At 42.8% G+C, this 15853-nt stretch overlaps 1 protein-coding gene across 12 annotated transcripts in view; it reads right to left on the bottom strand.

The window, feature by feature from the left end:
• Positions 1-15853, bottom strand: part of CHEK2 (checkpoint kinase 2) — a 55203-nt gene that overhangs the window by 31063 nt on the left and 8287 nt on the right. For 5 of the 12 annotated variants that reach the window (XM_054543255.2, XM_054543253.2, XM_054543249.2 and 2 more), the window contains 4 exons: positions 12443-12571; positions 7318-7442; positions 7052-7199; positions 1486-1576 (listed from right to left, as the gene is read on the bottom strand). In XM_054543255.2, the coding sequence (XP_054399230.2) occupies positions 1486-1576; positions 7052-7199; positions 7318-7442; positions 12443-12571 (493 nt within the window). Of the gene's footprint in view, positions 1-1485; positions 1577-6638; positions 6896-7051; positions 7200-7317; positions 7443-12442; positions 12572-15853 lie in introns of those variants that run through there. The other 7 variants (XM_054543257.2, XM_063722823.1, XM_024239958.3 and 4 more) reach the window with 3 other exon arrangements.

Genomic DNA, 15853 nt, shown 5'->3' on the forward strand with positions numbered 1-15853 from the left:
AAACAAAATTAGCCAGGTGCAGTGGTGGGCTCCTGTAGTCCCAGCTACTCAGGAGGCTGAGGCAGGAGAATGGCTTGAACCCAGGAGGCGGAGCCTGCAGTGAGCTGAGATAGCGCCACTACACTCCAGCCTGGGCGACAGAGCGAGACTCTGTCTCACAAAAAAAAAAAAAAAAAAAAAGTTATCACCAATAAAATTCATGAGGCAAAAGAGTTAATTTCAATTAATCATTATCAAACACATCAAAAATACACCTATCATGATGTATGAAAAATGCTCAACATCTCTAGCCATCAAGGAAATGCAAATTAAAACCACAATGACATCACCTGAAGCCTGTTAGAATAGCTATTATCAAAAAGATGAATAATAACAAATGTTGGAGAGGATGTGAAGAAAAGAGAACCCTGGTACACTGTTGGTGGGAAAGTAAATTAGTACAGCCATTTTGGAAAATAGTATAAAGGTTCCCCAAAAAGCTAAAATTATAATTACCATATGATTCAGCAATCCCACTTCTGGATATATATCCAAAAAAAAATTTAAATCAGTATGTTGAAGAGATATCTGCACTCCCGTGTTCATTTCAGCATTATTCACAATAGCCAAAACAGGGAAGCAACCTAAGTGTCCATCAATGAATGAACGGACAAAGTAAATGTGGTGTATACGTACACAATGAAATACTATACACATGGCCAGGCGCAGTGGCTCACGTCTGTAATCTTAGCACTTTGGGAGGCCGAGACGGGTGGAGTGCTCGAGCTCAGGAGTTCAAGACCAGCCTGGGCAACATGGTAACACCCCATCTCTACACAAAATACAAAAATTAGCCAGGCATGGTGGTACAAGCCCATAGTCCCAGCTACTTGGGAGGCTAAGGTGGGAGGATCACTTGAGCCCTGGAAGTGGAGGTTGCAGTGAGCCAAGATCATACCACTGCACTCCAGCCTGGACAACAGAGCAAGACTCTGACACACACACACACACACACACAAACACACACACACACAGGAAATAAAAAAAGAAATACTTGGCTGGGCGTGGTGGCTCACGCTACTAATCTCAGCACTTTGGGAAGCTAAGGCAGGAGGATGGGTTGAGCCCAGGAGTTCAAGACCAGCCCTGGCAACACAGCGCAACCCCGACTCTAAAAAACAAAAACACACATTAGTTGTGCATGGTGCTGCATTCCTGAACTCCCTTGACCTGGGAGATCAAGGCCACAGTGAGCTCTGATCGTGCCACTATACTCTAGCCTGGGTAACAGAGCAACACCCTGTCTCACAAAGAAATAAAATAAAAATAAATTAAAATGACTGTGTGAAATAACACACAAAAATAAAAATAAAAAATAATACACAAATAGATACCATACAAATGTTATCAATACATAATGAGTGTTATAAAATCAGAAATGAGAAACTACCAATCACAAACATATAGGGAAAAAATTAAGTGTAGTTATATAAGAAAATAATTTACCTTCCAAGAGTTTTTGACATGATGTATTCATCTCTTAATGCCTTAGGATAAACTGACTGATCATCTACAGTCAGATCAAAAAAGACAAAAACTAAGGAAAAAAAGAGTAGAAATGGGTTTCATTAATTTATTCACAAGAGGAGATCACTGATTCTAAAATGTATTAGTCATGTGGAATATAAGAATTGTTTTTAACTACATTTAACAAGTAACCTTAAAGAAATTAGTATGTATGTAATACAATAGGTGTTAGTGGGCTAATACATATTGTAAAGCCCTTGAGAAATAAATGATAGTCAAATTTCATGCTTCAATGGAACTATAAGCATCACTCTGAAACTAGTGCAAAAAAATCCATAACACAACATTATTTATATTCCTTGACCTCAGAATATTAATCAATTACACTAATATAAAATGCCCATGCAGATTTACAACAGGCCCAGAATCAAAAAGCAATCAATCAGTCTGAGCCTAGAAAAAATGGTCTAGGCAAGTAAATATCCCAATGAAAATCAGGCCATCAGTATCACCATACTGGTATTATCATCTCTCAGCCATTTATATCTTTATACATCCGGTATTAAGTATTTTATAGTGCAAACCATATTCAACATATTTGTAAAGCTAGGTAAATAACATTTTCTAAACAAATTCCCTTTGTTCTCCATTATTTGGGCTGTATCTAAAACAAGGCAATTTTTTTTTTTTTTTTTTTTGAGAGAGTCTCACTCTGTTGCCCAGGCTGGAGTGCTGTGGCATGATCTCAGCTCACTGCAACCTCCACCTCCCAGGTTCAAGCAATTTTTGTGCCTCAGCCTCCCGAGTAGCTGGGAATACAGGCGCACAGCACCATGCCCGGCTAAGTTTTGTATTTTTAGTAGAGACGGGGTTTTACCATGTTGGCCAGGCCGATCTCAAACTCCTGATCTCAGGTGATCCACCCACCTTGGCCTCCCAAAGTGCTGGGATTACAGGAATTAGCCAATGTGCCCAGCCAAAAAAAAAAAAAAAGTAAAACAGCTACTTTTTAAATTCTATAACCCAGGACAGTGCTGATCATTTAATAATTTAACCACCCATGTGGGCCAAGCCTGTGATAAATTATCAAATATTTCAATTCTACAAAGTCATCAATGACAAATTTGCAACTGCCTATGCTATGTTGAAAGGTGAAATTTGTTAAGACCCTTGAGTTTCCCAGATCTCAGGTGACAGGTTTTGACCTCCCTAGAATAACCTAAAGATCCAGTCTCTGGCACAAATCTGAGCCACCTGAGTATATTTCATTCCAGGCTGGTACACAAGAGGCAGGCACTTGTCTGGTGACAGACACCTGCTGGCCACCCAGGCACAAGTGTCCCTCTATGCTTGTAGCTATTCATAACCCTGTATGTTCCAGTGGCATCTGAGAATCTAGAAATTTGATGGGCTCTCATGATGTATTTCTCCTGTCAAGGTTTACTTCAAGGGCTCAAACGCCATTGCCCACACAAGTCAGGAAGGTAATGTAACAGGGTCAGGCTGTGTTGAGTTTAAGACACCATGGAGAAGTGGGGAGAGAAAACACACCTCCCATCTAAAGGAGACAGCCTCTACTCAGTGCCTACAGATCCTCCGGTTGTGGGACTACAGACTCACTGTGGACACATATTACAACTTCTCTAAGACATCTGGATGTTCACATTACCACTGTTAAGTATCAGTAAATGCCTAATAAAATATCTATAGGCCAAATGCAGCCTGCAGAGGACTAGTCTGACCTACTTTAATAAGGGTCACCTTTAGCCTATATGATATCTTTGTTCAAATTAGAGAAAACAGAGATTTATTGTACAACATGGTGATTGTAGTTAACAATAATGTACTGTTTTTTGTTTGTTGTTTGTTTGGGGATTTTTTTTTTTTTTTTTTTGAGATGAAGTCTTGCTCTTGTCCCCCAGGCTAGAGTGCAATGGCGCAATCTTGGCTCATTGCAACCTCCACCTCCTGGGTTCAAGCGATTCTCCTGCCTCAGACCCCTGAGTAGCTGGGATTACAGGCGCCCGCCACCACACCTGGCTAATTTTTGTATTTTTAGTAGAGACAGGGTTTCGCCATGTTGGCCAGGCTGGTCTCGAACTCCTGACCTCAGGTGATCTGCCCGCCTCGGCCTCCCAAAGTGCTGGGATTAAAGACGTGAGCCACCACGCCCCACCGTATTTTTGAAAATCAGCTGAGAGAGTAGATTTTAAGTATTTTCTCTATTAAAAAAAAAAAGATAAATATGTGAGGTAATGCATGTTAGTTAGCTCAAATTAGCCATTCTACAATGTATACATATTGCAAAACATGTTGTACACGATAAATATATACAATTTTTTTGAGACACGTTCTCACTCTCTTGCCCAGGGAAGAGTGCAGTGGTGCAATCATGGCTCACTGTAGCCTCGACCTCCCAGGCTCAAGCAATCCTCCCACCTCAGACTCCCAAGTAGCTGGGACTACAGGAACACACCAGCATGCCCAGCTAATTTTTTATGTTTGGTAGAGATGGGGTCTCACTATGTTGCCCAAGCTGGTCTCGAATTCCTGGACTCAAGCAATCTTCCTGTCTTGGCCTCCCAAAGTGCTGAGATTACAGGCATGAGCTACCACGCCAGCCTATAATTTTTATTTATCTATTAAATAAATTCTTTAATGTTTATTTAATTTTTTAAAAAGAGGAAGAAAAGTGCCCTTTGGGTAGACCAATGAGAAGGTGGCACACAGCTTGTCAAGGAGAGGACAGACCAAATTTCAGCACCCAGTTGCCTCCTCCCCTAGGTACCCACAAACAGCAGAACCTAAAGCAGCTGCCCTGACTATAACTGTCAGATAGAAAACAAAATAGTCGCCGGGCGCGGTGGCTCACGCCTGTAATCCCAGCACTTTGGGAGGCCGAGGCAGAAGGATCACAAGGTCAGGAGATGGAGACCATCCTGGCTAACACGGTGAAACCCCGTCTCTACTAAAAATACAAAAAATTAGCCGGGCGTGGTGGTGGGCGCCTATAGTCCCAGCTACTCGGGAGGCTGAGGCAGGAGAATGGCGTGAACCCAGGAGGCGGAGCTTGCAGTGAGCCGAGATCATGCCACTGCACTCCAGCCTGGGCGATAGAGCCAGACTCCGTCTCAAAAAAAAAAAAACAAAACAAAATAGTCAAAATAGTCAGAAACAGGGAAAACTAAGTTAATCATAAAATGTACTTTAGGATGCCCAACACAGACATAGTTCCAAGCTACCAAACTGAAGACTGACTGCATGAAAATCCCTTAGGCATGACTTTATTTTATTTGGTTAGATGGGGTCTCACCATGTTGCCCGAGCTGGAGGGCAGTGGCTATTTACAGGCACAATCATAGCTCACTGTAGCCTTAAAATCCTGGGCTCAAGGGATCCTCTAGCCTCACCTTTCTGAGTAGCAGGGACTACAGACTCATGCCACAGCCCCTATAGGTATGATTTTTAAAATCCCTACCAGAATCTGGAGAAGAGTGCTTATATGAACCTTTATTTTCAAAATGTCTCGCACACACATAGACACCCTCCAAGTCATTCGACTCTCAGATAAGTTTGGGAAGGTCTATGGTTTCTTTAACCAAAGAAAAATGGTATTCCTCCTGTCTAATCACGCTGAGCTACTTTTAACTCTATGGGTTGTTTTTGTCAGGTATCCTTTCTAGATATTACCCTGAAAAACAATTGTTCATTTTAGATGTTATTTTCATAGTTTCAGAAATGGATGCTTATAAAATGCTACCTGATGAGGCTGATAAACATCTCCATTTGCGCAGAATAACCTTGTAGTATTTACAAAGGTAGAAGCTCTAAAGTGAGCCTCTTACAGAAGCACTCATAGCCTAGTACCTGGCGTATAAAAGGAGCTCAACAGGCCGGGAGCGGTGGCTCACACCTGTAATCCCAGCACTTTGGGAGGCTGAGGCAGGCAGATCACGAGGTGAGGAGATTGAGACCATCCTGGCTAAAACGGTGAAACCCCATCTCTATTAAAAACACAAAAAATTAGCTGGGCGTGGTGGCGGGCGCCTGTAGTCCCAGCTACTCGGGAGGCTGAGGCAGGAGAATGGCGTGAACCCGGGAGGCAGAGCTTGCAGTGAGCCGAGATCACACCACTGCACTCCAGCCTGGGCGACAGACCAAGACTCCGTCTCAAAAAAAAAAAAAAAAAAAAGGAGCTCAATAAATGTATACAGAAATAAATGAATGGGGCTGGACGTGGTGGCTCACACCTGTAATCCCAGCACTTTGGGAGGCCAAGGCAGGCAGACTGACTGCTTGAGCTCAGAAGTCTAAGACCAATCTGGCCAACATGGTAAAACCCCGTCTCTACCAAAAATACAAAAAATTAGCCAGGCATGATGGCATGTGTCTGTGGTCACAGCTACTCAGGAGGCTAATGTGGGAGGATCATTTGAGCCTGGGAGGCAGAGGTTGCAGTGCCACTGAACTCCAGCCTGGGAGACAGAGTGATACCATGTCTCGAAAAAGAAAGAAAGAAAAAAGTGAATGGAAAAAATGAAGAAAGGAAAGAATGAGGTGAAGAGGAAGGAAAAATGAATTAATGTCCTGAAATAACAATTCATAGATATCTAAGACTGATGTGGTATAAACTGAATCAATCAATGAACTGTAACTTATTTTAATCACCATGATAATTCAATTAATAGTATATGGGCCAGGCGGGGGCTCACGCCTGTAATCCCAGCACTTTGGGAGGCTGAAGCAGGCAGATCACGAGGTCAGGAGTTCAAGACCAGCCTGGCCAACACAGTGAAACCCCGTTTCTACTAAAAATACAAAAAAATTAGCTGGGTACGGTGGCAGGAGCCTGTAATCCCAGCTATTTGGGAGGCTGAGGCAAGGAGAATCACTTGAAACTGGGAGGCGGAGGTTGCGGTGAGCCGAGATTGCACCACTGCACTCCAGCCCAGGTGACAGTGCAAGACTCCGTCTAAAAACAAACAAACAAACAAACAAACAAAAAAAACAGTATATGGCATTACATAAAACCAATTAAACCTTAAAACCTTAAAAATCTGTCTGGATGGAACTTTTTCATAATTTCACAATGCAACTAGGACGGCAAAGTTGAATCTTGAATGCTAACTTACTCATCTTTTTTTTTTTCTGAGACAGAGTTTCACTCTTGTTGCCCAGGCTAGAGTGCAAAGGCACGATCTTGGCTCACTGCAACCTCCGCCTCCCGGGTTCAAGCGATTCTCCTGCCTCAGCCTCCCGAGTAGCTGGGATTACAGGCATGCGCCACCATGCCTGGCTTATTTTGTATTTTTAGTAGAGACAGGGTTTCTCCATGTGGGTCAGGCTGGTCTTCAACTCCTGACCTCAGGTGATCCATCCGCCTCAGCCTCCCAAAGTGCTGGGATTACAGGTGTGAGCCACGACACCTGGCAACTTAACTCATCTTTACTCACTTAAACCATACTCTGTAAGGACAGGACAAATTTTCCTCCTATGAGAGAGTAGAAAAAAAAAAAATCCAGTAACCATAAGATAATAATATTACCTTTATTTCTGCTTAGTGACAGTGCAATTTCAGAATTGTTATTCAAAGGACGGCGTTTTCCTTTCCCTACAAGCTCTGTATTTACAAAGGTTCCATTGCCACTGTGATCTTCTATGTATGCAATGTAAGAGTTTTTAGGACCCACTTCCTAAAATAGAGAACATTTTATTTCAAACTTAGAACAGCAGAGATTTATAGTGGGAAAATATCTAAAAACAATGACCAGATTACCAGCTCTCCTAGATACATGGGTATTTGTTACCTACCCTGAAAATCCGAAAGTGTTTCTTGCTATATGTCCGGTATTTATCTGTTCTTTTCAGCAGTGGTTCATCAAAGCAATATTCACAGCTTTTGTCCCTCCCAAACCAGTAGTTGTCATTCACACATTCTGTAATACAAAGGCATGCATCAGAGGGCTGTTGAATTTCATGTATTAAACGTTTAAAAATTGCTTATAAATGCTAATTGTAGGAAAATAGCCTAAGAAGGCAATCAGAATTATCAATCTGCTTATCAAGATTTTATAAGATTAAAAATTAGGAGAGAAAAAACAACATTTACCAATGAGTTCAACAAATGGCAGTTTATCTTTAACCACATGGCCAGGAGCAGTGGCTCACACCTGTAATCTCAGCCCTTTGGGAGGCTAAGTAAGGCAGGAGGATCACTTGACCCCAGGAGCTCATGACCAGCCTGGGCAACATAGGGGGCACCCATCTCTACCAAGAATTTAAAAATTAGTCTGGGCAACATGGTGAAACCCTATCTCTACAAAAAATAAAAAATCAGCAGGGTGTGGTGGCGGGTCCCTGTGGCCTCAGCTACTCAGGAGGCTGAGGTGGGAGGATCGCTTGAGCCCAGGAGGTTGAGGCTGCAGTGAGCTGAGACTGTGCCACTGCACACTAGCTTGGGCGACAGAGTGAGAACCTGTTTCAAAAAAAAAAAAAAATGGCCAGGTGTGGTGGCTCATGCCTGTAATCCCAGCACTTTGGGAGGCTGAGACGAATGGATCACGAGGTCAGGAGTTCAAGACCAGCCTGGCCAAGAAGGTGAAACCCTGTCTCTACTAAAAATACAAAAATTAGCTGGGCGTGGTGGCGGGTGCCTGTAATCCCAGTTACTCGGGAAGCTGAGGCAGAGAATTGCTTGAACCCGGGAGGTGGAGGTTGCAGTGAGCCAAGATTGCGCCACTGCACTCCAGCCTGGACGACAAAGCAAGACTCTGTCTGAAAAAAAAAAAAAAAACAAACAACCAGATGTGGTGGTGCATGCCTGTAGTTCAGCCACTCAGGAGGCTGAAGCAGGAGGATCACTTGAGCAAGAGAAGCTGATGCTACAATGGGCTGTGATCCTGCCACTGTACTCCAGCCTGGGCAACAGAGCAAGACCCTGTCTCAAAAAAATAAATAAACAAAAATTTAATATATATTATATATTTATTTTGTATTTATTATATATAATATATATAGTTTGTATTTATTATACATGTTATATAAATTTATTTTATAAGTTGTCTTAATTATAATTATATATTTATACATAATATATTATATATTTATAATATATTAATTATATATAAATATATAATAAATAATATATAATATATATTATAATCTATTATAATCTATTAATATATGTATTTATATACACAAACACACACATACACATACATATATATATAAAACTGTGAAATAACAAATAGTCATTAAAAGTTCTCGAGTAATTTTTAATGACTTGGAAAATTACTTGCAATACAGTAATTTCCTGCTTATTACCTTCCTGAGGTTTTCCACAACACTTAGCATAAAATCTGCACTCTTCCTCATGGCCTACTAGATGCTCAGGGTCTGGCCCCTGCTACCATTCCAGCCCCACCTCATACCCCTCTCCCCCTGCTCATGACACCCAGCACCACTGACCTCCTTTCACTGCCCCCAAGAATGCTGGGTTCAATCTGCCCTGTGGTCTTAGCACTTCTTCCCCAACTACACAAATGGCTCATTCCACCTTAACTTTTGTATGGATACTATCTACACAATACTATCTGTCTTTTGGACTCTACTATCATCTCCCACTCAGCTTTCTTTCTTTGAGATGGAGTCTCACTCTGTCGCCCAGGCTGGAGTGCAATGGCACGATCTCAGCTCACTGCAACCTCCACCTCCCAGGTTCAAGCGATTCTCCTGCCTCAGCCTCCCGAGTAGCTGGGACTACAGGCACATGCCACCATGCCCAGCTAATTTTTTGTAATTTTAGTAGAGACGGGGTTTCACCATGTTAGCCGGGATGATCTCGATCTCCTGAACTTGTGATCCGCCCGCCTGGGCCTCCCAAAGTGCTGGGATAACAGGCGTGCACCACCATGCCTGGCCTCCCGCTCAGCTTGTTATATAAACATTACTCACCTGTTATCATAATGTCATCCTGTTTTATTTCTTTTTGGGTATGGGCCACGGCTGGAAATTACCTTGCTTATTTGTATATTTTCTCCCTACCTCCCTGCATTAGAACATAACCTCCAGGAGGGCAGCTGGAGACCTCTTGTTTAACAGTACAACTCCAGCACTTGGGATATTGCACATGGCAAGTAATTAAATGTTCATTGCAAGACACACTAGGGAAAATATTAGCAACTCCTATCAGGAAAAGGAATAATTTCCCTAATAAATGTTAGGTTCCTATAAATCAATGAAAATGATAAACAGTCCAGTAGAAAAATGGATAAAGGATATGAAAAGATAATTTACAAGAAACAAAAATACAGCTGGCTCAAACGTATGGAAGGTGGCCAAGCTAACCCAATATAAGAAAATTTAGAAATCAAAAACACATTAAGATTTCATGTCTTACCTATTAGATTGGCAAAAATCCAAAAGTTTCATATCACCCTGTGCTGGCAAGAGGTATGAAAAAGTAGGTACTCTCATACATTGCCATTGGGAATATAATTTATACACACATTGTCTATAATTGTCTAGGGAGGACAATTTAGCAAGATCTATCAAAATTACATATGGGCTGGGCACGATGGCTCATGCCTGTAATCCCAGTACTTTGGGAGTCCAAGGAAGGAGGATCACTTGAGCATGAAGGTCGAGGCTGCACTGAGCTGTGATTGCACCACTCACTCCAGAGTGAGAGTGAGACCCTATCTCTAGAAAGAAAAAGAAAATTAACAAATCCAAATTTAGTTAGTTAAAAAGATCAACAAGTTGGCAAACCTTAGACTGAACAAGAAAAAAAGAGACAAGACTCAAATTACTAAAATTAGAATGAGTTAATTACTACTGATCTGACTGAAATAAAAATGATTTAAAAAGAATAATTGAACAATTGTGTGACAGTATTAGATGACATAGGTGAAATGGACAAACTCCTAGAAAGATACAAACTACCAAAACTAACACAAGAAGAAACAGAAAATCTGAATATACCCATAAGAAGTGAAAAGACTGAATGATAATCCTAGCACCTTGGGAGGCCAAGGCAGGTGGATTGCTTGACTTCAGGAGATCGAGACCAGCCTGTGCAACATGGCAAAACCCCGTCTCTACTAAAAATGAAAAAAAAAAAAAAAAATTAGCCAGGTGTGGTGGCGCACACCTGTAGTCCCAGCTACTCTGGAGGCTGAGGCACAAGAATCATTTGAACCTGTGAGGCAGAGGCTGCAGTGAGCCAATATTGTGCCACTGCACTCCAGCCTGGGTGACAGAGAGAGACTCTGACTCCAAAAAAACAAAACAAAAAAAAGACTGAGTAATCAAAATCTCCCTACAAAGAAAAGTGCAGTCTCAGATAGCCTCACTTTAGCTTGAGCAACATAGGGACACCCCATCCCTATCAAAATAAAAAAATTAGCGACACATGATGGCAGATGCCTGAGGTCCCAGCTACTCGGGAGGCTGAGGTAGGAGTTGGGCCTGGGAGGTCAAGCCTGCAGTGAAACACGATCGTGGGTAACACTCCAGCCTGGGTAACAGAGTGAGACCCTGTCTCAAAAAAAAGAAAAAAGAAACACATGGCTGGCTTCATTTTAAATTCTATCAAATATGTAAAGAACTAATACCAATTATTCTCAAATTTTTCGAAGAAATTCGGAACGGAACACTGTCAACTCATCTATGAGGCCAGCAATACCCTCATACCAAAACCAGACAGAGACATCACAGTAAAACCACAAACCAATATCCCTTGTGAATATAGATATAAAAATCCTCAACAAAACAGTAGCAAACTAAATCCAGCAACACATAAAAAAGATTACAAATCAAATGACCAAACAAGAATTAACCCAGGAGGTCAGGCGCGGAGGCTCACGCCTGTAATCCCAGCACTTTGGAAGGCCGAGGCGGGCGGATCACGAGGTCAGGAGATCAAGACCATCCTGGCTAACACGGTGAAACCCCGTCTCTACTAAAAATACAAAAAATTAGCTGGGCGAGGTGGCGGGCGCCTGTAGTCCCAGCTACTCGGGAGGCTGAGGCAAGAGAATGGCGTGAACCCCAGGGGGCGGAGCCTGCAGTGAGCCAAGATCGCGCCACTGCACTCCAGCCTGGGCGACAGCGAGACTCCGTCTCAAAAAAAAAAAAAAAAAGAATTAACCCAGGAAAGCCTGGTTGATTTAACATCTGAAAACCAATTAATATAATACACAATAACAATAGAATATAGAAAAATAGACACAGAAAAAAATTTTGGCAAAATGCAACACCCTTTTATAACAAAAAATACTCAGAAAACTAGGAATAGGAGGAAACTCCTTCAACCTAAGAAAGAGCTTTTATTTTATTTATTTATTATTTATTTATTTTTAATTTAGAGGCAAAGTCTTGCTCTGTGGCCTGCAATCATAGCTCACTGCAGTCGCCAACTCGTGGCCTCAAGCACTTCTCCTGCCATAGGCTCCCAAAGCACTGAGATTATAGGGTGAAAGAGTCAGAGCACCCAGCCAGAAAGAATTTTTTTTTTCTTTTGAGTCGGAGTCTTGCTCTGTCGCCAAGTAGCTGGGACTACAGGCTCCTGCCACTACACCCGGCTAATTTTGTTTTTGTATTTTTAGTAGAGACGGGGTTTCACCATGTTAGCCAGGATGGTCTCGATCTCCTGACCTTGTGATCCGCCCACCTCAGCCTCCCAAAGTGCTGGGATTACAGGCATGAGCCACTGCACCCATCCCAGAAAGAACTTTTATGAAACATCCACAGCTTAGTCTTCAGATATCAAAGAGGAGAGAGGAGAGAAGAAGAGAGAAAAGAGGAAAGGAAAGGAAAGCGGAAGGGAAAGGAAAGGAAAGGAAAAAAGAAAGGGGAAAGGAAAAAAGAAAGGGGAAAGGGGAAAAGAAAAGGAAAAGGGAAAGAGAAAGGGAAAGACCCACAGCTAACATCATACTTAGATTGAAAACTGGCTGGGGATGGTGCCTCACACCTCTTATCCCAGCACTTTGGGAGGCTGAGGCAGGAGGATCAGATGACAGCAGGAGTTCGAGATCAGCTTGGGTAACATGGCCAGACTCTGTCTCTACAAAAAATAAAAATAAAAAAGTTAGGCCAGCCACGGTGGCTCACGCCTGTAATCCCAGCACTTTGGGAGGCCGAGGCGGGTGGATCACCCGAGGGCAGGAGTTCGAGACCAGCCTGGCCAACATGGTGAAACCCCATCTCTACTAAAAATACAAAAATTAGTCAGGCATGGTGGCATGAGCATGTAATCCCAGCGATTTGGGAGGCTGAGACAGGAGAATCGCTTGAAACCGGGAGGAGGAGGTTGCGGTGAGCCGAGATCATGCCATTGCACTCCAGCCTGGTGACAGAGCAAGGTTCCATCTCAATAAATAAATAAATAAAACTCAAAATGAATAAAGGACCTTAATTAAACACAAGAGCTAAAACTAGGCCAGGCACTGTGGCTCATGCCTGTAATCCCAACACTTTGGGAAGCCAAGATGGATGTATCGCTGGAGCTCAGGAGTTTGAGACCAGACTGCAACATGGTGAAACCCCATCTCCACCAAGAATACAAAAAGTTAGCTGGGAGTGGTGGTGCACATCTGTGGTCCCAGTTACTCAGGAGGCTGAAGTGGGAGAATTGCTTGAGCCTGGGAGGCAGAGGCTGAAGTGAGCCGAGATTGTGCCACTGCACTCCAGCCTGGATGACAGAGTGAGATCCTGTCTCAAAATAAATAAACAAACAAACAAAAATAAAAAAAGGAATTAAAACTATGAAATTTTAGAAGAAAACGTAGGTATAAATAATCAACAAATAGTAATAATAAACAGCCTTGGCCAGACGTGGTGGCTCACGCCTGTAATCCCACCACTTTGGGAGGCCAAGGCGGGCAGATCACCTGAGGTCAGGAGTTTGAAACCAGCCTGGCCAACATGATGAAACCCCGTCCCTACTAAAAAAATACAGAACTTAGCCGGGCACGGTGGTGGGCACCTGTAATCCCAGCTACTCAGGTGGCTGAGGCAGGAGAATGGCTTGAACCCAGGAGAATGAGGTTGCAGTGAGCCAAGATCGTACCACTGCACTCCAGCCTGGGTGACAGAGTGAGACTCCGTTTCAAATAATAATAATAATAATGATAAACAGCCTCTATTTATTCAGCACCTACTTTATGCTGGTCATCCTATCAGGATCTTTGTTTGTTTACTTGTCTTTTTTTGTTTTTCCTTTTTGTGGAGAATGGGGTCTTGCTATATTGCCCAGCAGGTCTCAAACTCCTGGGTTCAAGCTATCCTCCCACCTCTGCTGCTCTAAGAGCTGGGATTACAGTTAAGAGCCCCTGCGCCCAGCCTCTTTGTTTTCTTACTTTTAAAGGTGATGTATCCCATTTAGCCCTTTCTCACCATTTCTATTTCCCACTCATCTAAACCTATAGGCCTATCTGAAAAAATATATTGTATTTTATTTATTTGTTTATTTTTTGGAGACGGAATCTCGCTGTCACCCAGGCTGGAGTGCAGTAGCGCGATCACAGCTCACTGCAACCTCCACCTCCCAAGTTCAAGCAATTCTCCTGTCTCAGCCTCCTGCGTAGGTGGGATTACATATGCCTGCCACCATGCCCCGCAAATTTTTCTTTTTTTTTTTTTTTTTTTTGAGATGGAGTTTCGCTCTTGTTGCCCAGGCTGGAGTGCGATGGCAGGATCTCGGCTCACTGCAACCTCTGCCTCCCGGGTTCAAGCGATTCTCCTGCGTCAGCCTCCTGAGTAGCTGGGATTACAGGAGCCTGCCACCATGCCCAGCTAATTTTGTATTTTTAGTAGAGACGGGGTTTCTCCATGCTGGTCAAGCTGGTCTCGAACTCCCGATGTCAGGTGATCCGCCCATCTCGGCCTCCCAAAGTACTGGGATTACAGGCATGAGCCAACACGCCTGGCCTAATTTTTGTATTTTTAATAGAGACAGGGTTTCCCCATGTTGGCCAGGCTGGTCTCAAACTCCTGACCTCAGGTGATCCACCTGCCTTGGTCTCTCAACGTGCTGGGATTACAGGCATGAGCCACAATGCCCGGCCTGAAAAATATATTTTAAATCAGTAAAAAATAGCTTCAAGTGTCTACTTATAAATTTAAAGTTGTGTATGTGGAATGCAGGTATATTGTTCCTCCATTTTTTATAGTTTTTTCAAGACATCAAAGTTAGACATGAAATAAAACAAGGATGGTGAGTGACAAAACACAAAATGATACATCAGTCCTTCATTTCTTTATATTAACATATTCTATCCTATTAATGCCAAGTTCAAATTTGTTTATTACAGAGGTCATTGTAATGTAAGAGAAAGGAAAAAAAACACTTTTTTTGGCTGGAGTGCAGTGGTGTAATCCTGGCTCATTGCAACCTCTGCCTCCCAGGTTCAAGCAATTCTCATGTCTCATCCTCCTGAGTAGCTGGGATTGCAGGCATGTGCCACCACATCTGGCTAATTTTTGTATTTTCAGGAGAGACAGGGTTTTGCCATGTTGCCCAAGCTGGTTTCGAACTCCTGGCCTCAAGTGATCCTCCTGCTTTGGCCTCCCAAAGTGCTGGGATTACAGGCATGAGCCACCATGCCTGGCAATGTTAAAATACACACATGCGTATTTTAAACATATGCATAGCGAAACCTACTATTGGAACCAGGAGGTGTCAGAAAGGGTCAACATGTTTAAATCACAAGGTTGGCTATTTTGAGACAAAAACAATAACAAGTAGTCAACAAATGGCCATCTCTATTCTGAACAGCTCTGATTCTCTGAAGCTGTGGCAAACCACAGCAGAGGTTAACTAGTGAAGCTTTTGTGATTAGGGGATAATGTTTGCAAGTTTGCGTGAATCTGCATTTTTCTAGGAAGAGGGTCCAAAGCTACCTTCAGATCCTTGGATGGACAGCACATTGTAAATGTCCAATTAATATTTGTTGAAAGAATAAATGAACAGAATCCACAGCAAGTAACAGCCAGGGCAACACCCCATACTGCCTCTTTGGTTTTACCTTTTATCACATTCAAACTCCAGAATTATTCTAAGAGTGGCTCAAGCATTCTGCTGCAACTAAGGCAGGAAAATAGGGTCCGAAGGCAGGGAATCTATGGCCAATTCACGCAAACTTCCTGGAATAGCTGGGCATGGTTGCTCATGCCTGTAATCCCAACACTTTGGGAGGCCAAAGCAGGAGGATCACTTGAGGTCAGGAGTTCGAGACCAGCCTGGCCAACATGGAGAAACCCCGTCTCTACTAAAAATACAAAAATTAGCCAGGTGTGGTGGTGTGCGTCTGTAATCCCAGCTACTCAGGAATCTGAGACAGGAGAA

Source organism: Pongo abelii, chromosome 23 (genome assembly GCF_028885655.2).
Source record: "Pongo abelii isolate AG06213 chromosome 23, NHGRI_mPonAbe1-v2.0_pri, whole genome shotgun sequence".
Lineage (NCBI taxonomy): Eukaryota > Metazoa > Chordata > Mammalia > Primates > Hominidae > Pongo > Pongo abelii.